This window comes from Oratosquilla oratoria, chromosome 17, assembly GCF_046742065.1.
Source record: "Oratosquilla oratoria isolate Oo_2021 chromosome 17, ASM4674206v1, whole genome shotgun sequence".
Lineage (NCBI taxonomy): Eukaryota > Metazoa > Arthropoda > Malacostraca > Stomatopoda > Squillidae > Oratosquilla > Oratosquilla oratoria.
The window spans coordinates 25,071,882-25,096,881 of record NC_134793.1 but is presented as its reverse complement, the minus strand read 5'-3'; the positions used below and the strand labels follow the sequence as shown (position 1 = coordinate 25,096,881).

The 25,000-nt window shown below is 40.0% G+C and overlaps 3 protein-coding genes across 10 annotated transcripts in view; 2 read left to right on the top strand and 1 right to left on the bottom strand.

Moving 5' to 3' along the window:
* Window positions 1–25,000, bottom strand: part of LOC143034515 (adhesion G-protein coupled receptor G6-like) — a 396,540-nt gene that overhangs the window by 151,554 nt on the left and 219,986 nt on the right. For 5 of the 7 annotated variants that reach the window (XM_076200675.1, XM_076200676.1, XM_076200673.1 and 2 more), the window contains one exon: window positions 22,668–22,770. In XM_076200675.1, coding sequence (XP_076056790.1) covers window positions 22,668–22,770 — 103 coding nt within the window. Of the gene's footprint in view, window positions 1–22,667; window positions 22,771–23,706; window positions 23,855–25,000 lie in introns of those variants that run through there. The other 2 variants (XM_076200667.1, XM_076200677.1) reach the window with 2 other exon arrangements.
* LOC143034688 (uncharacterized) overlaps window positions 1–25,000 on the top strand; it is a 116,202-nt gene that overhangs the window by 48,138 nt on the left and 43,064 nt on the right. The window lies entirely within an intron of this gene.
* LOC143034522 (uncharacterized) overlaps window positions 1–25,000 on the top strand; it is an 81,770-nt gene that overhangs the window by 42,113 nt on the left and 14,657 nt on the right. The window lies entirely within an intron of this gene.

Genomic DNA, 25,000 nt, shown 5'->3' with positions numbered 1-25,000 from the left:
AATTGGTGTTCAATAGCATCTCTGATTAGTTTCTATAATTTTTCCTTCAATTGAAGTTAAGCTTATAGGCCTGTAGTTCACTGGCTTCTTATTGTCACCCTTTTTGAATATGGGAGTAACGTTAGCTAACTTCCATTCTCTTGGGACATCTCCGGATATAGTTGATTATCTTTTAATAATTTCTAACGGAACAGCAACAGTTTTTTTTTTTTTTTTTCTACGATCCTTGGATGACAACCGCCAGGTCACGGTGTTATTTTTCTTATTTATTTATTTTATCTACAGTAATGAGTAATTTTCTCTTAGACTTATCACAAGCTTCAGCTAGGGCTTGGATGCGAGGTGTTTCGTATACAAATACCGAGCGAAAATATTTGTTTGGAATATCACGCATTCCTCCATACGAATATTCAAGATGACCGTCAGCAGATAATAGTGTACCAATGTGATGCATAATAGCTCCCATGCACCTAATGCATTTCTAATATTCTTTGGGATTATCAGCAATATTCAATTCATATTGTCGCTTTTTTATTGTCACTTTAAAACCCCTGTGTATAACCACATAGCTTTGATAGTCGTTAGGTGCACCAGAACACTTGTATTTCTTATAAGCTTATTTATTTTTAGTAATACTTCTTTCAGTTTCTTTGTCAAACCATTTTGGGCGAGCTAGATTTTGGGGGTTGTCTGTCCTTAAACGAGGTGTAAGTATGAATCATCTTACTAGTATGCGTATTTTGAAATTGTACTTCCCACGTCTGATCTACATCATACGGTATATGGTATCTGGCGTTTCAAATAAGGTATCTAATCCAGTTCATATCATGTGATAGTTAAATGATGACCATATTAGTACTGCTATTGTTATCAGTGATATATTGTTTGTTATAGCGATAATTTCAGTTGTTGCCAGCCTTCCTTGCCACTTGCTTAGGAGAGTACTGCCACAGTTGTTAATGGTTGTTTGATGGTAATAAAAGTTACATAATAAGGAAAACAAACGAGTGTGATTGCATAAGAACTGGGTACTTGGTCACATGCCAACACTAGATGTTGAAGCGTTAGGCGAAACCGGTCAGGAATAAACTCTGAACTCAGATCTAGACCCGTGACTTCTTTTTCTTCTTTCCTCAACTTGTCACAATGTGTCTACATTAGACGTACGCTATAAATGGTGAGATATGAAGAAAACTAAAAAAAATAATGTAAAAAAATAATCGAATAAAAATAATGATGATCATAAAGATGGTATATGTGTCACCACAGAGAGAGAGAGAGAGAGAGAGAGAGAGAGAGAGAGAGAGAGAGAGAGAGAGAGAGAGAACTAGTATGGCTGTATAAGTAGAATTAGGTCACCAGGACGCAAGCCAAAATCCAAGTGTTACCTTGGAACGGAGCCAGAATGTCAAACATTTATGACAGCTATAGACAGAACTACTTGCCGCAGCATGTTCGGATTGTCAACGACTAAACTAATCTTCCCACTGGTTTCTCACTAATGAAGATAATGTTCTGTACGCCCATAATATATACACACATACATACATATATTCTCTCTCCATTTCTCAATCTGCACTGTCCTCTTTCCCTCAATCAGGTCATCTGTAGTTGTGGGGTATTTGTCTTCTCCAAGGAGACCGGGTGGACCTTGGTAACTATCGAACAATGGTTCGCTATCGAATGCATATAAAGTGTTCTCCGGGATCCTTTCAAGTGGACTGGGTCAGGTTTGGGATGGAGGGGGGGTCAGGTTTGGGGGGAGGGGGGTAGGCGGGCTTTAGGAGTGGATGTTCGACTCTAGACCGTTTGCAGGCGATGAAGCAACTAATCGGGAAACGACAGAATGCGGTGTACCTCTCTGCTTGGCTTTTGTAGATTGCGAGAGGGCCTTTGACTCGGTGGAACAAATAGCAATGCTGAATTTGCTACGCAAGCAGGGTACAAACGAGCAGATCGTGGGAGTTTGGGAAAAAGATTTGTGCGAGGTGTACCGCTATAATCCGACTACATTGGGATGCAGAGGAGATCAAGATCGAGAGGGGACTGCAATTTGGCCCAAATTGTTTGGAGCTTGCTTGGAGGATATTTTCAAGGAGATGAGTTGGGAAAGGAGGGGTTTGAAGATTGGTGGCGAATGCTTGAACCACCTAAGATTTGCGGATGACATTGTTCTTGTTTCAAAAAGGGCAGAGAACTTGCAGGATGTGCTGAGTGGTCTGAGCGGGGAAGGTCTCGAGGTGGGTTTGAAAGTGAATGGAAGTGGAGCCAGAGTGATGTTCAATACGAGGATTTGGGGTGAAAAGGTTGTAATTGATGGTGAGAGTCTTGAAAAAGTTGAGGAGTATCATTAATTGGGCCAGATGGTGAGGGTGACGAAGGCTCATGATAATGTAACGAGAAGACGCATTACAATTGGTTGGAGAGTGTTTTGTGAGTGTGCTAAGGTCCTCAGAGGCTCTCTACCTTTATGTTTGAAACGTGGAATTTCCAATCGGTGTATTTTGCCAGCGGTGGTCTGCGGGTGTAAGACTTTGAAGCTGACGGGGGCGATGGAAAAGGGGCTGGGAACTGCGCAGAGGAGAATGGAGAGATCTTTAGAGTGGGGGAGATTGTGTCCTCGTCTTCTTAAGACACAAGGGAAACCGTACAAACACTCCCGCCAGCTTCACCCACCAGGTTCGGTTCCCTCTTCTGGTACGCTTTCAGCATATTCATATGACATGATTGTTGACTCCGCCTCCGATCTGGAGTGGCAACAATGAAGTTAAGTTCCCCTACTCGTTTCAATACCGCGTAGGGTCCACTGAACTTGTCCCTGAAGGGCTTACCTAGAAAATATAGCAATACCAACACTTTATCACCGGGATTACATTCCCGCACTTTGGCGTTTCTACCATAGTTTTATTTCCATGTTTCCCGAGCACTTTCTAAACTTGCTCTGGCCATTTTCCAACATATGACCAACTTACCTTTTATGTCAGTCACCGTCTTCAACATGTCCTTTAAGGTAGAACTATGCCCTTTCAATAAACACTTTTTCAGGACATTAAGGAGAGGCCCAGTGATTTGTTAGGTACCTCGCACACTTGGTCCCACCCTGTATCTTTTTTCTAAACACCACTTATTTAACATTATTTTTAATGTATGGTGGTGCCGTTTAAGGGCACCTTGACTTTGGGGATGGTAAGCACTCGACGTGAATTTATTTATACCCAGTGCTCCCAAGCTCCGCACAACCTCTCTGAACAAAAAACAGACCCCTGGTCCCGAAGTAGCACCCACTTCGTAAAGAAGCTAATCAGTTCATACAACACCACCTTGGCGCGCACTTTACGTAGTGGTATCGCCTCGGGGTACCTAGAAAATGTATCTATAAAGGTGAGAATATACTCATGCCTTATAACAGTCTGAGGCAACAGCCCTACCACATTCACAGTAACTTTAGCAAAGGTTTCCTCTCCCACAGGTATTGGCTATAAAGTAACTACAGCTACAGGCTGGTTAGGTTTTCTTACCACCTGACAAGTGTGACAAGTACGACAGTGCTGTGCCGCATCCCTCGATAATCCCTGGCCAGTAGAAATGTTGCCAGATACGGTCTGAAGTTTTACGTACACCCAAATGTCCAGAAAAGGGGCTATCGTGTCCTAGCCGCATAACTTCTTCCCGGTAGACCCTAGACAACATCACTTGCTGTCTCTCGGACCAAATTGTATTATCAGTGGGGCAGATACTTTCCGCCTACCGGCGGAATAGTACTCCCCCTTCCAAGTAATACTCCTCACAGCGTTTAATGCCACTCTCTGCTCTTTCATAAAGATCTCGTAAGTCGGGGTCAACTTTCTGCAAGTCACTGAGACTTCTTACTCCCGCTTCTCTCTCTTCCATAAATAAGAGAGTCAAATCCTACACTTCCGTTTCACTCTCGTTCCTCCTGGAGCAGGGGCCTCGGGTCAGTCTCTGCCTTGACCTGCGCTTCCTCACTTGGGTGTTTTTACTTGGGGTTCGTACTGTCCTCACACTCAGATTTTCCATAGTTTTCCTCACTCGAGAAATATCTAAATATGAAAAAGTATGATCCGCCTCCACGTGGTGCATCCTAGAAACGTCATAATAATTGACGGCTAAATGGATCATGATTTTACCAACCGTAGCATTTCAATCACTCTACAGTATATTGCAAGAGTGGGAGGAAGGGAGGAGATAGATCTTCCATTACGCACTGTGGTGACAGAGACGCCCCTCATGAACTTTTTTTATGGTGTCTCGTAAGTTGCATCGTAGTATACTTTTTCATATATAATCATTTCAATTTCCGATCTGAGTGTCACTCTTCCGACCGTATACGTTGGTACAACAGTATTCAAAGATTCAAGAAGACAATGAATATGAGATAATGAAAGCCATAAGCTAATCGAGATGTGAAAAACAATGAGCGCTATGTACTCAAGTCATGTTCAATTTTGACTCATTACATTGATTGGGGTGGAGGGAGGGAGTGAGAGAGGGAGGGAGCAAGACGCTGTGCTTCCCGCCACCCGTCCAGTATCAAAAGATAATCATATAAACCTTTCATTTTCTCTTTTATGTGTCACTTTATGGGATATGTGAAAGCACAGTCATATTCATGACTATTTTATATCACAGAAGACATGTTAAATTTTACAACCAGCCTCATAATGACTGGACACAGCGATAATAAGTAAAATGCTGTATAAACATTAGAATTATATTCCTTATCTTGTACCCGATATAATTACTTTCTTTCTTTGCACTATCGAGATGGAAAGCTTTGAAATAGGTGAACAAGGACTGCTTCATCCTTAGATGTACATGAAATTTCTGTAACTCGTATAGTCACTGAGCTAAGTGAAGAAATATAACTATATTTTAAGGAAGCTTGAGGTTTCAGCCAACTCATCGGGGGAAGGGTGAGCAGGGCTGCCAACCAACAACGCAGGATCGACCGAGATTTCTTGAGTGAACTGCCTGTAAGTCTTGTCCATTCATTAACCAATCTCTTGGTAAGCCATTTCTTGTCTATTTCCTTCTTTAATCTAAATTTGTTCAATTTAAATCCAAATAGAAAAGAAATGCTATTAAACAGTTATAAGTTTGGGATTATAGAAATTCTATCCTAGCCACTAGCAGTTAACCTAATAAAATTTTAGAACTGTAGTAAAAGAAATTTATGTCATATTATCGAGTACAATTGGTGCGATTTGATGTTTTTTCAAATTTTGATGAGTAGGTCCTTAATTACTCTACTTATTTTGTACATGTATTTTCATTCAACGTGTTTATATTTTATACTTTCAGATCTTTAAGATCCATATTTTCTGATTGCATATATTTCTATGATTTCAGATGGCTTCATGGGGCTGCCGACACTACTTTGACTCCCTCTGTTATATGCGGCGAGTATATATAGAAGAGAAACAAAAAATCTCCTTGGAAATGTTGGCGAAGATTTGCGAAGCCTACCAGAACTATTACGGGATGCTAGTTGGGGGCCAGGACAAGCACAGGGCACCTTGCTACTGTTGTGAGAAGAAAACGCGGGAAGGTTGGCTGTGAGATGAGGAAAGATCCCTGAAATTCTCCAACCCACGGGGCTGCCTAGAGCCAAACACCACTACAGAAACTTTTTATTTTATTCTATTTATTTATTTGTTTATTTATTTATTTATTTATTTATTCATTTATTTATTTATTTATTTATTTATTTATTTATTTATTTATTTATTTATTTATTTATTTATTTATTTATTTATTTATTTATTTATTTATTTATTTATTTATTTATTTATTTATTTATTTATTTATTTATTTATTTATTTTGCATTGCGGATTATAGCAAGCGGTGGAAAGGAAAGATTGCTGCTGCTGTACATTATTCAGATATCCCATTATCAATTGTTCCAATTCCTTACTGCTACAAATATCCTGTGTCAGTGCCACCGCTCCACGTGAAGTCCAAGAGGAGTATTTTGATTTAGAGGAGGAGATGGATGCTGAGGACTTGGTTTACCGGCATGAGATACCAAAGAAAGTTCCTCACTTCCCAAGCCAAAAAGAAGTAAAGAGCTTGGTCAGGGATATCGTTCTAACCAAGTCCAATGCAGAGCTCTTCATCTCCAGGATGAAGCAGTGGAACTTGGTCAAGAAGGAGGAGGTGCAGAGTCAGACAAGTCAGAGAAGTCGACTACACGAACCTTTCTCAGGCTTTTACACTCTTACGGATGATCTCTGTTTGTGCCATGATGTGCCTTGACAGTTTGACGTTATTGGGATGCCTTTTGTGCCCTAGGAGTGGCGGCTCTTCATAGACAGCTCTACCACTCTGCCTGAAAGAAGACTACTACATTGTAAAAGTCCTGGAAGCTCTGGAATACAACCAGTACAATTGGAAGATCATTGGAGACTTTAAGGTGGTGACTTTCCTGCTTGGTCTCCAGGGAGGCTTTATCAAATTCCAGTGCTTCCTCTGCCTTTGGGACAGGATGACCACTTGTGATCACTGCAACAGGAAGAACTGGGAGCAGCGAACAAAATTTGTAGTTGGGACCCGGAACGTCATGTGGGAGCCACTGGCTGATTCCAGGATTGTGCTCATGTCACCACTACACATAAAGCTGGGGTTGATGAAGCAGTTCGTGAAGGTTCTCAACCAGGAATCAGCCGCTTTTAAGAATCTTCTTAACTTCTCCCTAAAGTTATCTAAGGCCAAAATCAAAGGTGGGATTTTTGTTGGACCTCAGATAAAGAAGGTTCTTGAGTCTACCAAGTTCTTCAATAATCTCAGTAGGATTGAGAGAATGGCATGGAAATGTTTCATAGCAGTTGTCAAGGGCTTCCTGGGCAACCGCAGAACTGAAAACTATCAGCAGCTGGTGCATGATCTGGTAAAAGCTTTTGGCGCCATGGGATGCACGAGGTGCCTTAAACTTCATATGCTGGACGCTGATCTGAACACATTCAAAGACAACATGGGCACCTGCTGAGAAGAACAAGGCGAGCGATTCCACCATGATGTGAAGGAGATAGAGCGGAGGAACCAGGACCACTACGATGAGAAAATGATGGGGGCTATATCCGGGAGCTGGTGTGGGAGTGCGACTTGGACGACAACCGCGAATCCAGGAAATCCACTCATTTCTGACGTGTTTAAGTTGTTTTACAACTGTCATTTGTTTTAACTTGTTTCTTATAAGCTTGTGCCGTGAAATAAATATATACTCTGTTGATTTGATCATATGAACTGATAAAAAAAAATAAAAAATAGAAACACTTCAAAATATCAAAGTGATCAGAAAACCAAACTTCTGATTAAATAATCTTTTTACATAATAATGGAATATGAGAAATCACAAAATGACACTTAAAACCGGGGAACAAAAAATGTATTACCAGGTGTGTGCTATGGGCGTCCAGAATGTTTTATTTATTGGTGAGAAACCAGTGGGGAAATTAGTTTAGTCGCTGACAGTCCAACCATTCTGCGGCATGTAGTACTGGGTAACGTCGTGCCAGCAGAAGGGCAGATATACCTCACCTGCATTTGGTAGGGTTCATCTGACGCATTTAGGTAAACTACAATGAAATTTCACTTTTGATTTTTATGATGCTTGATATATTTTCATAAATGGTAAAATACTGAAGAAGTACACATGTGCGTGGAGGTAACACTTTGGTCAAATCACGAATCCTTATATCCAATGTTTTCTTATTCCCTTCCTGTCCTCGGTAGAGGCTTCAAAGGTTATCCTGACGTTACAGTCATGATGTAATCTTCTCGCAATGGAAAGGAAGTGAATTCCATTTGGACCTTCTTGAATGTTAGGGTTTATGAACTGAAAACCAAAATATTCAGTCAGTATACGTTATTAACGTCATCAAAGACCACGTAAAACTATAGTTTACACTGCACAGAGAGTATATAACAAGGCAAACCAAAAGTCTATAGTGAACATATATATATATATATATATATATATATATATATATATATATATATATATATATATATATATATATATGTATATATATGTATATTTATATACATATACATATATGTATGCATGTGTGTGTGTATGTGTATGAATGCATGCATGTGTGACAGGTATGAGCGCAAGCAAGCAAGCAAGCGCTATGCCACCACTCAGGTTTACACTTACCCTTCAGCATCATTTCGAAGCCAGTTGCCACTTTATTTCCGTCCCCAGAATCTGAGACGAAGGTAGCGGTGAAATACATGTCGTTGTATACTCGAGAAAAATTACGGGAAAGCTGATCAATCTTACTGCCGCATACCACCCTGTATGAAATTATTTCCTTGTCATTATATAGAAATCTTGAGAAGGAAGGGATTTTGATTTTAGTAATTGGGGTCTGGAATCCTCGGAGTTTTTCAGTTGAAAAGAAAAGAAAAAATGTTTCCGAATGTGACGCTGCTCCAAGTGCCTACACCATAACCCATCCCGTGTGCTTCACTATGGATGATTCTTGAGAAGGAACAGGACAACAACAGGAGGGACACTCACCAAGCAAAGCTGCCGTCGAAAAGCAGGTAGTCGTGCATACAGCCCGAGTCATCGTAGATCTTGGAACTGTTCGCAAACCCGATATGGATGTTGGCAGCTCCAGTAATCTAAAAAAAAAACAAAAAAAAAAACAGGCAACGGATTTTAGTACCTCGCCACCATCGTTTCTATCGTTTGGGACAAGATCTCACCGAAGAGGAGAAGTCACAGAAGTAGTAAAAGAGGAAGTTAAAGCCGTTTGGAGGCATAGTGGGGGTTCACTCGGATTCAGAATAGCCTTCTCTATAATCACCTTGATATCCTTATCATTCGACTTGCTTTTTCTGTTTCACTTTCTGTTTTGAAAAGATGTGGTGAACTTGAGTGGAGCGTTGAGAAAGAGAGGAGTGCCTGTTGAGCAAGGAAGGGAGAAAACAGTTGATAGGGATGAGTGGAGAGAGGCGGTGTATAGAAGTTTTTTTTTATGCAAGGAAGGTAGGACGGGGGATGAGGGGAATAGGAGGTGTCTGTGCGTGAATGATATTTTGACGCAGCCCGAAGAGATTTCTCTCTTTTTCTGCATGAAGAGATAGAGACGCGGGGAAGCCGATTAAGTGAAGCGACCTTACTATGGATGTATTGTCTTGCTGCATTACTTCTGATCCAGGACAGTGGGCGAGATACAAGGATGACCCGTCATTCATGAGGAGCTAAAATGTGAGGGGATAAAGAGTGATAGATGGGAGTGGAATGGATGGGAGTGGGCACGTCCCTTTGACTTAGCTACCCCCCTTATGAAGAGGAAAAAAGCTCTTGATATATAGATAGATAAACATTCTTTCATGACCTTTCCCTCTTTTGATATTTTGTTTTCACTTTTCAATTGTTTTCTTTCTAATTCTTGTTCAGCATCAAATGCAATTCATTTATGTTTCTGTGCAGTGTTGTGTGTGTTTGAGTGTTGGTTATTTTCTTTAATCTTAATTTATTTCATTTGAATATTTGATGCACCTTTATTCTATTGGTGACGTGATTCGAGTAGCTTGGTCCTCTGAAGTCACGTCACTTTGGAGCTGTGCTCTTTTCATTCGTACAGTCTTTTATCACTACTCACGTTTCTTCTTCTACCAGCCTGGCTTTGACATCTTTTTGCCCAAATTTTGCGAAGAAGTTTACCCCTGGACTACCATGGAGAGCAGCTGTCCTCCGGATACCATTACACCTTCGCATATCCCTACAACTACTTCTGGTAATAATTCATCTTCAGTAAGCTTCACTCTCTTCGTTTTCTCTCGCTCCTATCGGATCGGTGTATGTATGTATGTGTGTATTTATGTATGTATGTATGTATGTATGTATGTATGTATGTATGTATGTATGTATGTATGTATGTATGTATGTATGTATATATGTATGTATGTACGTATGTACGCATTTATGTATGCATGTATGAATGTATGTGTGTGTACATTCTATTTCAACCGTGTTGATGTAGCACCAAGGAAGAGAGAAGATGTTACCCGTGGTTCTTTGTTTCCGATGACCAGTCCCGTGTCCAGCATGCGACGGAAGCATCTCTGTGGACGACAGCGTCCAGGGTACTATCCGGCGTAAGTGGTCAAGTCCCAACTACCCGAACAATTACCCAGATGGCTGCAACTGCACCCTCTCAGTCAACGTGAGTAAATAATGACGCTAGTGGTGATGCTATTGATTTTGGGGATTGGCGATAATAACTGATGATGTTGGTTGAGATGGGGCACTTATGTACATATGGAGGCCTTGTGGAAGTCAGGAAACGTAAAATAAAAATAAAAAAGACTAATACTAATTCGAGGAACACGAGAAGTATCTTGCTCACAGGCTAGAGTAAAGTTGAGACGGAAATTGTGACTTTGAGGAATTCCGGCCTCCTAGGGAGCGAGCGAGGATTAGAGATGGCCCTTGATCCACAGAGAACCAAGACATAAGGGAAAAATAGATGATAAGGGACGGGTGAAGGGTTCATGCCTTGGCTGGCCACCGCCCATATATGGAAGGGGGAGAGATCTTACGGTATATAGACAGGTTTAAAATTCCGATTTCTTGTAGTTCCGAACTTTATATATTTCAGACGTTGAAAGAGTACATTTTTGTTAATTCTGAATTTGAGTCAACGCCTACTATGCCTCCATTCATTCGCCTTAAACTCTCCCTTTTACTATTTGTGTGACTTCGCCTCTTCGGGGCGACCTTGTCCCAAACGATAGAAACGATAGTGGCGAAGTACTAAAATCCGTTTTTTATTTTTTTTTTATTTATTTATTTTTTTTAGATCACTGGAGGTGACTATTTCCTTATCGGCTTTGCGAGCAATTCCGAGATCTACGATGCCTCGGCCTGCAATCACGACCGCCTGGTTTTTGAAGGCCACGCGGTTTGGTGAGTGTCCCTCCTCTTGTTGTCCTGTTCCTCGTTCCTTCCCACGAATCATCCTTAGTGATGCACACGGGATGGTGTATGGTGTAGGCACTTGGAGCAGCGTCACATTCGGAAAACTTTTTCTCTTTTCTCCTCAACTGAAGAACTCCGAGGATACCAGACCCCGATTACTAAAACCAAAATCCCTTCCTTCTCAACATTTCTATATAATGACACAGAAATAAATTCATACAGGACAGTATGCGGCAGTGGCATGGATCAGCAATCCCAATTTCTTCTTATTACCAACAAAACTTATTTCACCGCTACCTTCATCTCAGATTCTGGGGACGGAAATAAAGTGGCACATGGCTTCGAAATGATACTGGAGAGTAAGTGTAAACCTGAGTGATAGCATAGCGCTTGCTTGCTTGCGCTCATAGCTGTCACACAGCATTCACACACACACACACACACACACACACACACACACACACACACACACACACACACACACACACACACACACACACACACACACACACACACACACACACACACACACACACACACACACACACACTAACACACACATGCATATATATATATACATAAATATATATATATATATATATATATATATATATGAATGTATACATATATATATATATAAACATGTATATATATACGAATATATATATATATATATATATATATATATATGTTCGTTGTAGACTTTTGTTTTGCCTTGTTGCATACACTCTGTGCAGTGAAAACTATAGTTTTACGTGGTCCTTGATGACGTTAATAACGTATACTGACTGAATATTTTGCTTTTCAGTTTCTCCCTAACATTCAAGAAGGTCCAAATGGAATTCACTTCCTTTCCATCACGAGAAGATCACATTATGACTGTAACGTTAGGATGACCTTCGAAGCCTCTACCGAGGACAGGAAGGGAATAACAAAACATTGGATATAAGAATTCGTGATTTGACCAAGGTGTTATCTCCAGGCACATGTATACTTCTTCAATATTTGACCATTTATGAGAATACATCAAGCATCACAAAAATCAAAAGTGAAATTTTATTGTAGTTGTCCTAAATGCGTCAGATGAACCCTACCAAATGCAGGTGAGGTATATCTGCCCTTCTGCTGGCACGACGTAACACAGTACTACATGCCGCGGCATGGTTGGACTGTCTGCGACTAAACTAATTTCCCCACTGGTTTCTCACCAATAAATAAAACATTCTGGACGCCCATAACACACACCTGGTAATACATTTTTTGTTCCCCGTTTTTAAATGTCATTTTCTGATTTGTCATGTCAAATTATCATATAAAAAATATAACTTAATCAAAAGTTTGGTTTTGTGATCACTTTGATATTTCGAAGTGTTTATATTTTTTATCAGTTCATATGATCAAATCAACAGAGTATATATTTATTTCATGACACAAGCTTATAAAAAAACAAGTTAAAACAAAAGACAGTTGCAAAACAAATTAAACACGTCAGAAATGACTAGATTTCCTGGATTCGCGGTTGTGGTCCAGGTTGCACTCCTTCACCAGCTCCCGGATATAGCCTCCATCATTTTCTCATCGTAGTGGTCCTGGTTCCTCCGTTCTATCAACTTCACATCTTGGTGGAATCGCTCGCCTTGTTCTTCTGAGCAGGTGTCCAATTTGTCCAGATGAGCGTCCAGAATATGAAGTTTAAGAGACATCCTGCATCCCATGGCACCAAAAGCTTTTACCAGATCCTGCACCAGCTGCTGATAGATTTCAGTTCTGCGGTTGCCCAGGAAGCCCTTGACAACTGCTATGAAACATTTCCATGTCATTCTCTCAATCCTACTGAGATTATTGAAGAACTTGGTAGACTCAAGAACCTTCTTTATCTGAGGTCCAACAAAAATCCCACCTTTGATTTTGGCCTTAGATAACTCTAGGGAGAAGTTAAGAAGATACTTAAAAGCGCCTGATTCCTGGTTGAGAACCTTCACGAACTGCTTCATCAATCCCAACTTTATGTGTTGTGGTGACATGAGCACAATCCTGGAATCAGCCAGTGGCTCCCACATGACGTTCCGGGTCCCAACTACAAATTCTGTTCGCTGCTCCCAGTTCTTCCTGTTGTAGTGGTCACAAGTGGTCATCCTGTCCCAAAGGCAGAGGAAGCATTGGAATTTGATAAAGTCTCCCTGGAGACCAAGCAAGAAAGTCACCACCTTTAAGTCTCCAATGATTTCCCAATTGTACTGGTTGTATTCCAGAGCTTCCAGGACTTTTACAATGTGGTAGTCTTCTTTCAGGCAGAGTGGTAGAGCTGTCTATGAAGAGCCGCCACTCCTAGGGCACAAAAGCCATCCCAATAACGTCAAACTGTCAAGGCACATCATGGCAGAAGCAGAGATCATCCGTAAGAGTGTAAAAGCCTGAGAAAGGTTCGTGCCGACTTCTATGACTTGTGACCTGCATTTCCTCCTTGACCAAGTTCCACTGCTTTATCCTGGAGATGAACAGCTCTGCATTGGACTTGGTAAGGACGATATTCCTGACCAAGTTATTTACTTCTTTTTGGCTTGGGAAGTGAGGAACTTTCTTTGGTATCTCATGCAGGTAAACCAAGTCCTCAGCATCCATCTCCTCCTCTTAATCAAAATACTCCTCTTGGACTTCACCTGGAGTGGTGGCACTGACACAGGATATTTGTAGCAGTGAGGAATTGGAGCAATTGATAATGGGAGATCTGAATAATGCACAGCAGCAGCAATCTTTTCTTTCCACCGCTTGCTATAATCCGCAGTTCAAAAAAATAAAAAAAATAAATAAATTAATAAAATGAAATAAAATAAATAAATAAACAAATGAATAAATAAAAATAAATACATAAATTAAATAAAATAAAACAAAAAGTTTCTACAGTGGTGTTTGGCTCTAGCCAGCCCCGTGGGTTGGAGAATTTCAGGGACCTTTCCTCATCTCACAGCCAACCTTCCTGCGTTTTCTTCTCACAGCAGTAGCAAGGGGCCCTGTGCTTGTCCTGGTCCCCAACTAGCATCCCATAATAGTTCTGGTAGACTTCACAAATCTTCGCCAACATTTCCAAGGAGAATTTTTGTTTCTCTTCTTTATATATTCCCCGCATATAACAGAGGGAGTCAGGGTAGCGTCGGCAGCCCCATGAAGCCATCTATACTGATAGAAATATATGCAATCAGAAAATATTAGTCTTAAAGATCTGAAAGTATATAATATAAACATGTTGAATGTTGAATGAAAATACATTTACAAAATAAATAGAGTAATTAAGGACCTACTCATCAAAATTTGAAAAAAAAACATCAAATCGCACCAATTGTAATCGATAATATGACATAAATTTCTTTTACTACAGTTCTAAAATTTTATTAGGTTAACTGCTAGTGGCTGGGATAGAATTTTTATAATCCCAAACTTATAACTGTTTAATAGCATTTCTTTTCTATTTGGATTTAAATTGGACAAATTTAGATTTAAGAAGGAAATAGACAAGAACTGGCTTACCAAGAGATTGGTTAATGAATGGACAAGACTTATAGGCAATTCACTCAAAGAATCTCAGTCAATTCTGCGTTTTCAGTTGGCAGCCCTGTTCACCCTTCCCCCGCTGAGCTGGCTGAAACCTCAAGCTCCTTAGAATATAGTTATATTTCTTCATTTAGCTAAGTGACTATACGAGTTACACGAATTCCATATACATCTAGGGATGAATCAGTCTTTGTTCACCTATTTCAAAGCTTTCCATCTCGATAGTGCAAAGAGGGTACTTATATCGAGTACAAGATAAGGGATATAATTCTAATGTTTATACAGCATTTTACTTATTATCACTTTGTCCAGTCATTATGAGGCTGGTTGTAAAATTTAACGTGTCTTCTGTGATATAGTCATGAATATGACTGCTTTTGCATGTCCCATAAAGTGACACATAAAAGAAAATTAAAGGTTTATATGATTATCTTTTGATACTGGATGGATGGCAGGAAGCACAGCATCCTGCTCCCTCCCTCTCTCACTCCCTCCCTCCACCCCAATCAATCTCATGAGTCAAAATTGAACATGACTTGAGTACAAAGTGCTCATGGTTTTTCGCATCTCGATTAGTTTACAGCTTTCATCATCTCATATTCATTATCTTCTTAAGTCTTTGAATGCGGTTGTACCAACGTATATGGTCGAAAGAGTGACACTCAGATCGGAAATTGAAATAATTTTATATGAAAAGTATACTACGATGGAACTCACGAGACACCACAAAAGAAATTCATGAGGGGCGTCTATGTCACCACAGTGCGTAATGGAAGATGTATCTCCTTCCTTCCCCCCACTCTTGCATTATAGAGTGATTGAAATGCTACAGATGGTAAAATCATGATCCATTTAGCCGTCAATTATTATGACGTTTTCAGGATGCACCACGTGGAGGCGGATCATACTTTTTCATATCTAAATATTTCTCGAGTGAGGAAAACTGTGGACAACCTGAGTGTGAGGACAGTACGAACCCCGAGTAAAAAAACACAAGTGAGGAAGCCCAAGTAGAGGAAGAGATTGAGCTGAGACCCCTGTTCCAGGAAGAACGAGAAAGTGAAACGAAGGTGTGTGATTTGACTCGCTTATTTATGGAAGTGAGACAGACGGGAGAAAGAAGTCTCAGTGACTTGCAGAGAGTTGACCCCGATTTACGGGATCCGTATGAAATAGTAGAGAGTGACATTAATCTCTGTGAGGGAGTATTACTTGGAAGGGGTAGTATCTGCCCCACTGATAATACAATTTGGTCCGAGAGACAGCAAGTGATGTTGTCTAGGGTCTACCGGGAAGAAGTTATACGGCTAGGACACGATAGCCCCTTTTCTGGACATTTGGGTGTACGTAAAAGTTTAGGCCGTATCTGGCAACATTTCTACTGGCCAGGGATTAGGAGGGATGCGGCACAATACTGTACTTGTCACACTTGTCAGGTGGTAAGAAAACCTAACCAGCCTGTAGCTGTAGCTACTTTATAGCCAATCCCTGTGGGAGAGGAAACCTTTGCTAAAGTTACTGTGAATGTGGTAGGGCTGTTGCCTCCGACTGTTATAAGGCATGAGTATATTCTCACCTTTATGAATATATTTTCTAGGTACCCCGAGGCGATACCACTACGTAAAGTGCGCGCCAAGGTGGTGTTGTATGAACTGATTAGCTTCTTTACGAAGTGGGTGCTACTTCGGGACCAGGGGTCTGTGTTTTTGTTCAGAGAGGTTGTGCGGAGCTTGGGAGCACTGGGTATAAATAAATTCACGTCGAGTGCTTACCATCCCCAAAGTCAAGGCGCCCTTAAACGGCACCTACAAACATTAAAATAATGTTAAAGAAGTGGTGCTTAGAAAAAAGATACAGTGTGGGACCAAGTGCGCTAGGTACCTAACAAATCATTGGGCCTCTGGCCTTTTGCATTAGTGTTCGGACACAAGGTTCCAGGACCCCTTAACGTCCTGAAAGAGTGTTTATTGAAAGGGCAATGTTCTGCCTCCAGGGACATGTTAAAGTCGGTGACTGACATAAAAGGTAAGTTGGTCATATGTTGGAAAATGGCCAGAGCAAGTTTAGAGAGTGCTCAGGAAACAAGGAAACAGAACTATGGTAGAAACGCCAAAGTGCGGGAATGTAATTCCGGTGATAAAGTGTTGGTATTGCTATCTTTTCAAGGTAACCCCTTCAGGGACAAGTTCAGTGGACCCTGCGTGGTAGTGAAACGAGTAGGAGAACTTTACTACATTGTTGCCACTCCGCACCGGAGGCGGAGTCAACAATTATGTCATGTGAATATGCTGGAAGCGTACCAGGAGAGGGAACCGAGCCCGGTGAGTGAAACTAGCGGGGTCTTTGTACGCTTTCTATCGTGCCTAAGGAAGACGAGGACACGGCCTCCCCCACTATAAAGATCTCTCCATTCTCCTCTGCGCAGTTCTCAGCCTCGTTTCCATCGCCCCCATCAGCTTCCAAGTCTTACACCCGCAGAACACCACTGGCAATATACACCGATTGGAAATTTCACGTTTCAAACATAAAGGGAGAGAGCCTCTGAGGACCTTAGAAACGGAGAGAGAATATATGTATGTATGTGTGTATATATTATGGGCGCCCAGAATACTATCTTGATTGGTGAGAAACCAGTGGGAAAATTAGTTTAGTCGTTGACAATCCGAACATGCTGCGGCAAGTAGTTCTGTCTATAGCTGTCATAAATGTTTGACATTCTGGCTCCGTTCCAAGGTAACACTTGGAATTGGGCTTGCGTCCTGGTGACCTAATTCTACTTATGCAGCCATACTTGTTCTCTCTCTCTCTCTTTCTTGCTCTCTCTCTCTCTCTCTCTCTCTCTCTCTCTCTCTCTCTCTCTCTCTCTCTCTCTCTCTCTCTCTCTCTCTCTCTCTCTCTCTCTCTCTCTCTCTCTCTCTCTCTCTGTGGTGACACATATACCATCTTTATGATCATCATTATTTTTATTCGATTATTTTTTATATTATTTTGTTAGTTTTCTTCATATCTCACCATTTATAGTGTACGTCTAATGTAGACACATTGTGACAAGTTGAGGAAAGAAGAAAAAGAAGTCACGGGTCTAGATCTGAGTTCAGAGTTTATTCCTGACCGGTTTCGCTTTACGCTTCAACATCTAGTGTTGGCATGTGACCGAGTACCCAGTTCTTATGCAGCCACACTTACTCGTTTTCCTTTTATTAGCATCAACCAACCATTAACAACTGTGGCAGCTACTCACTCTCCTAAGCAAGTGGCAAGGAAGGGTGGCAACAACTGAAATTATCGCTATAACAGACAATAAATCACTGATAACAATAGCAGTACTAATATGGTCATCATTTAACTATCACATGATATGAACTGGATTAGATACCTTATTTGAAACGCCAGATACCATATACCGTATGATGTAGATCAGACGTGGGAAGTACAATTTCAAAATACGCATACTAGTAAGATGATTCGTACTTACACCTCGTTTAAGGACAGACAACCCCCAAAATCAAGCTCGCCCAAAATGGTTTGATAAAAGACACTGAAAGAAGTATTGCTAAAAAGAGATAAGCTTATAAGAAATACAAGTGTTCTGGTGCACCTAACGACTATCAAAGCTATGTGGTAATACAGAGGGGTTTTAAAGTGACAATAAAAAAGCGACAATATGAAATGAATATTGCTGATAATCCCAAAGAATACTAGAAATGCATTAGATGCATGGGAGCTATTATGCATCACATTGGTACACTATTATCTGCTGACGGTCATCTTGAATATTCGTATGGAGGAATGTGTGATATTCCAAACAAATATTTTCGCTCGGTATTTGTATACGAAACACCTCGCATCCAAGCCCTAGCTGAAGCTTGTGATAAGTCTAAGAGAAAATTACTCATTACTGTAAATAAAAAAAATAACACCGTGACCTGGCGGTTGTCATCCAAGGATCGTAGAGAAAAAATAAATAAATAAATAAAATAAACTGTTGCTGTTCAGTTAGAAATTATTAAAAGATAATCAACTATATCCGGAGATGTCCCAAGAGAATGGAAGTTAGCTAACGTTACTCCCATATTCAAAAAGGGTGACAATAAGAAGCCAGTGAACTACAGACCTATAAGCTTAACTTCAATTGAAGGAAAAATTATGGAAACTAATCAGAGATGCTATTGAACACCAATTAGAAAGTAACTATTTAATAAATGCTAGCCAGCATGGATTCAGACGGAAACGTTCCTACCTGACTAACCTACTAGAATTCTACAACACTGTCATTTCAAATCACGAGAAAAGAAACGATATTGATTCAATATATCTGGACTTTGAGAAGGTTTATGATACCATCCCGTACGAAAGATTACTTGCTAAGTTAGTTTCCCATAGAATAAGAGGTAGCCTATTAAGTTGGACTAGTAATTGGTTAAACGATCGTAAGCAGACTTGTTCTAAAAGGCAAAACCTTTAGATAAAAAAATGTTACAAGTGGAATTCCTCAGGGTTCCCTTTTTGTGCCACTTCTATTCATAGTATTTACAAACTATATAGACTTTACTGAAATCTATTGTCTCCAACTTTGCTGATGATACAAAACTGCGGAATGATCACTTAAACCAATTAGATATTCAAGAAGATTTACATTAACTACAGCGATGGTCTAAAAAGTGGCTAATGAAATTTGGCACAAGTAAATGTAAAAGTAACATAGGAAAAAGGAAAAATAAGTTCGATTAAAATCTATCTGGAAAGTCGTTAACAAATGTGGATAATGAGAACGATCTCGGCGTAATTATCAGTGATGATATCAAATCATCTAAGCAGTGTATTTCCGCTTCAGAAAAGGCAGATAAGGTTCTAGGACTGATTGCGCGATCTTTTGATTTTAAAAGTCCACCTGTCATTAACAAGCTATATGGTCACTGAATTTCAATAAAGACATTGACAGATTGGAAAAAAGTACAACGACGAGCTACAAAACTGATTCCAAACATCAAAGATAAATCAAACACAAATAGACTAAAATATATGAATCTAGTTTCCCTAAAAAAAGTGTAGACTCAGAGGTGATTTGATACAGCTCTTTAAGATTCTAAAGGGAACTTACAGCATCAAAAGTGACGAAATTTTCACACTGAATGCGAATCAGACAAGAAAGAGTGGTCTCAAACTGTCAGGAAGTAGATTTCAATTGGAAGTCGGTAGAAACAACTTTGCCAACCGTGTAGTAAATGATTGGAATAAACTTCCTGCACATGCAGTGCAATGCTGTACAGTTCGAAGTTTTAAGATTCATTTAGAGAAGCACCTAAGAAATATGCTAAAATGCCTGCCATTTTCTAATCTATTTCGTTTTATTGATCTATTCATTATTCATTTAGCTATTATCATCTATCTGTTTATTTTCTGTTATATATCATTTATTATAAATGATTGTTGTTTTTATTTGTTTTTATCTGTCATTGTTTATTGATCTTATTCATTTATCTACTACTTTACTTATTTGTTTTCTATTCATTTTTCAGCATCCGACCTAGATGACATGGACCAAAAGGTCCCCTGTCGGCATGCTCCTCCTTTTGTAGTACTGGGTTACGTGGTACCAGTAGAAAGGCAAATAGACCTCAGCAGCATTTGATATGGCTCATCTGACGCATTTAGGTCAACTTCAATGAAAACTCACTTTTGATTTTTATGATGCTTGATATATTCTCATAAATACATAAATTTCGCAGAAGAATATATGTGCCTGTAAAGAGCACCTTTGTCCAATCATGAATCCTTATAATCAAAGTCTTGTTATACACAGTCCGTCTTCGGTCGAGGCTTCGAGGGTCATCCTGGCATTACAGTCGAGATGCGATCTTCTCGTTATGGAAATGAAGCGAATTCCATTTGGACCTTCTTGAGTGCTAATTGCCTTCATGAACTGAAAAACGAAATATTCAGTCAGTATACGTTATCAACGTTATCAAGGACCAAGTAAAACTATAGTTTTCAATGGATAGAGAATATGTAACAAGGCAAACTCAAGAGTATAAACATGTAGTTCTTTTTATAGATGAAAACAAAACCATATAGCGAACATGAAGATATATATATACATATAGTGTATGTATATATATATATATATTTATATATTATATATATATATATATATATATATATATATATATATATATGTATATATATATTGTCAGTGTATTTGGGCAGGAGGTTTTCTCTAATGCATGTTTCATTAAAAGTGATGGCTAGTTGTGCATTAATAATTTTCTTAAAGGTATTTTCCATATACCTAATTAAGGATTTGTTTTCCTTAGGAAGGAAATTTATGACTTGGCTGTATGTAGTCATATATATATATATATATATGTATGTATGTATGTATGTGTGTGTGTGTGTGTGTGTGTGTGTGTGTGTGTGTGTGTGTGTGTGTGTGTGTGTGTGTGTGTGTGTGTGTGTGTGTGTGTGTGTGTGTGTGTGTGTGTGTATGTATTCATGTATGTATGTATGTATGTATGTATGTATGTATGTATGTATGTATGTATGTATGTATGTATGTATGTATGTATGCACGAATGACAGCTATGAGTGGAAGTGAGCGCGCACCATCACTCAGGTTTACACTTACAGTAAAGTGTCATTTCGAAGCCAGCTGTCACTTTATTTCCGTCCCCAGAGTCTGAGATGAAGGTAATGTTGATAAACGTGACATCACTGTTATAAAAAGAGTAGTGATACGTAGCCACGGCAGTGCCGCATACCTTCCTGTAAGATGAAAAAAAGAGGAGAAGGCGTTTTTTCCTTGTCATTATGTAGATATCTTGAGAAAGGAGCGGAGTTTGATTTTAGCAATTGGGCTCTAGTCTCCTCGGAGTTCTTTAGTCGAGGAAAAAAAAAAAAAAAAGTTTCCGAATGTGACACTGCTTCTAGTGGCCACACCAGATACCAAACAAGAGGAGGGGCACTCACTCAACCAAGTTGCCTGTAAAAACCAGGCGGTCGTAACTGCAGTTCGAGGCATCGTAGATCTCGGAATTGCTCGCAAAGCTCATATTGAAGTAGCCATATCCAGCGAGCTAAAAAAGAACCAACAGGCAATGTATTTTAATACTTCGCCATCATCGTTTCTATCGTTTGCGAAAAGATCGCACCGTAGAGGCTGGAATCACAGAAGTAGTAAAAGAGAGAGTTAAAGACGTATGGAGGCATAGTGGGTGCACACTCAAATTCAAAATTAACGAAAGGAAATGTTCTACTCTTTCAACGTCTAAAATATATAAAATTCGGAACTTCTAGAACTCAGGAAAAAATCCTAACGCTTAAACTATTCTAGAAATCGGAATGTTTACCTGTCTATATACCATATGGTCTCTCCCCCTTCCATATATGGGAGGTGGCCATCCAAGGCACAAACCCTTCACTCATCCCTTACCATTTGCTTTCCCCTTTGGTCTTGGCTCACTGAGTGGATCAAGGGCCATCCCTAGGAGGCCACGATTACTTAAATTCAGGCTTTCCGGAAATCGATTTGAACTTTCTAAATTTAGAATTCATAAGTGTCGTTGGATTTCCCTTAATCCAGGAGCTCTAGTGTCAGTGGTTTCTGACCCATCTCAACCAACATCATCAGTTATTATCGCCAATCCCCAAAATCAATACCATCACCATTATTTACTCACTAAGACTGAGAGGGTGCAGTTGCAGTCCTCTGGGTAATCGTTCGGGTAGTTGGGACTTGACCACGTATATCGGGTTGTACCATTGGAGGAATCTCCCATAATGATTATTCTGTCGCAATCTTCCCAGGGGTCTGGTCGACGGAAACAAAGAACCACAGGTTACATTCTCTCTCTTCCTTAGTTCAACATCAAAACGGTTGAGATAGAACATACATACATACATACATACATACATACATACATACATACATACATACATACATACATACATACATACATACATACATACATACATACATACATACATACATACATACATACATACATACATACATACATACATACATACATACATACATATATACATACATACATACATACATACATACATACATACATACATACATACATACATACATACACCGATCCGATAAGATCGAGAGTAAACGAAAGAGACTGAAAACTACTGAAAATTAATTATTACCTGAATCATTTGTAGTGGTATCCGAAGGACAGCAGCTCTCCATGGTAGTCCAGGGGCAAACATCTTCGCAGAATTTTTCCAAAAAGCTGTCAAAGCCAGGTTTCTAGAAGAAGAACAAGAACAAGAAGAAGAATAAGAAGAAGAAGAAAAGTGAGTTGTGATAAAAGACTGCACGAATGAAAAGAGCACAGCTGGAAAGTGACGTGACTTCAGAGGACCAGGTTTGTTGAATCACGTCACCAACAGAATAAAAGTACATGAAATATTCTAATAAAAGGAATTAAGGTAAAAAAAATGCTCGAACACAAAGACTCACAATAACCAACACTCAAACATACACAACACTGCGCAGAAACATAAACTGATAATAGTATTTGAACATTAATATCCATGTGAACAAGTTGGTTAAACGCGGCCAAGAAAACATGGGCTGGAAGTGAAGCGTTTATTCCTTACGATTCGTCAACTGACTTTTTCAAGGGAATGAGCATACTGGGTCGTGCAGAGTTTATAGGTACACTTGGTAGCTCATGGAGGTATGTGAGCGTGGCACGCTGTGCTCTGATTGGCCCGCTGAGATGCCCAAGAGACCCGATCGTGAAGTGCTATGCCCGCTGAAGTTTATGCCTAGGTGAAGCTGCCAGCCTTACCATTGATATTGGGACGGGCAGTGATATATGGAGCTTCTATGGATTTTCTGGTCTTCTTATCCATACCTTTTGTAATACCTCGGCCCGCTTCTATTGTGGAAGGTGTCCAGATTCGTCCACATGCACTACCATGGCGTTGGTAAGCCTATGGTGACGGACGTCAGCCTATGCTCCCTGAATGATCCTTGTGTTTGGCCCCCAGGAAATCCATAGAAGCTGCATATATCACTACCCGTCCCAACATCAATAGTAAGGATAGCAGCTTCATCTGAGCAAAAACCTCAGCGGGCATAGCGCTTCACGATCGGTTGCCTCAATATTCTGCCTTAGTTGACGAGAGACTGTTTGAGCAGTGGAGGATAATCCTGGGGTATACACTTTAAACTTACTATGCCATCATAACAATCTGTATTTGCTTGTGTCGTTGAAGGGGTCTGATCCTGTGTCGAGGGTCCGACTCCCAGCATCAGCACCATCATTATCATCATCATCATCAAAGCCGTCGCGTGGCATAACTTATCATCCATGGTTCCAACTCTGTGATGCAGCGAAAGAGATAGAGGAAAAGGTCAAGTGACGACAAAGAAGGGTGAAGGAGAAAAGGTGCGTCAAACTGCGCACCCCGTTGGGCAGGGGAAAACATACACAATGCAGGACGAACGGTTTTGCAGGCAACTGCTGAGAACCTTTTATAAACCCTAGTCATGAAGTTGGAGTAGGACGGAGGAGAAGGAAAGTATTTTCATTTTTTTTTTCTGTGCAGGAAAGTTGAAATAAGTAAATATATATATATATATATATATATATATATATATATATATATATATAGATACAGAAATATATATATATATATTATATATATATATATATATATACATATATATATATATATATATATATATATATATATATATATATATATATATATATATATATATAAAGAGGAGTTTTTCCCTCAGTCGCAGACACAACAATCAACATAAGAATTTACTGTAAGCCAAACCTGACTAGGTCCCTAGTTATGAGAAACAACACAACACCAAAAATCCGGAAGGAAGCCTCTACCAATGTAGTTTATAAGTTTTCTTGCCAGGAGGGCTGCTGTGACGGCTCCTTTTCCTGCATTGGTAGAACCTCCACCACACTAACACTTCATTGACCACCACGACATGAAGCCACCACTTAACACATTAGTACACAATACAATTATACTCCACAAAGAAACAAAGTTCAAAAGACTGCAGATTGCTGAAGCTGTTGCTATTACTACTCAGCGGCCCTCCATCAATGTACAGCAAGCTGCAGATTTCATCCTCCCGTCAGCCCGCCCCTAGGAACATCATGCCCAACAAAAACAACAAGATCAAGGTGCATCCGAACCCCTACTAGAGCTATACCTCCACCAAAACCCTCAGCAACATAAAAATTCCCAGCCCACAGGACCCCAAACTAGAAGTCGAGCCAGACTTTCCTCCACAAGCTCCGGAATAAGACTGATATCCTTCCCTACCTCTCCCAGTGACCTCACCCAGGGCCCCCTTCCGATTTCGCCTGCTTCTCCAAGTGACTTCCCCCAGAGACCCCTGTCGTCCTCGCCTTCCACTAGTGACCTCACCCAGAGGTTTCACTTGACATCTCCTCCTTCTAGTGACCTCACCCAGAAACTTCTTCCTCCAGTGACTT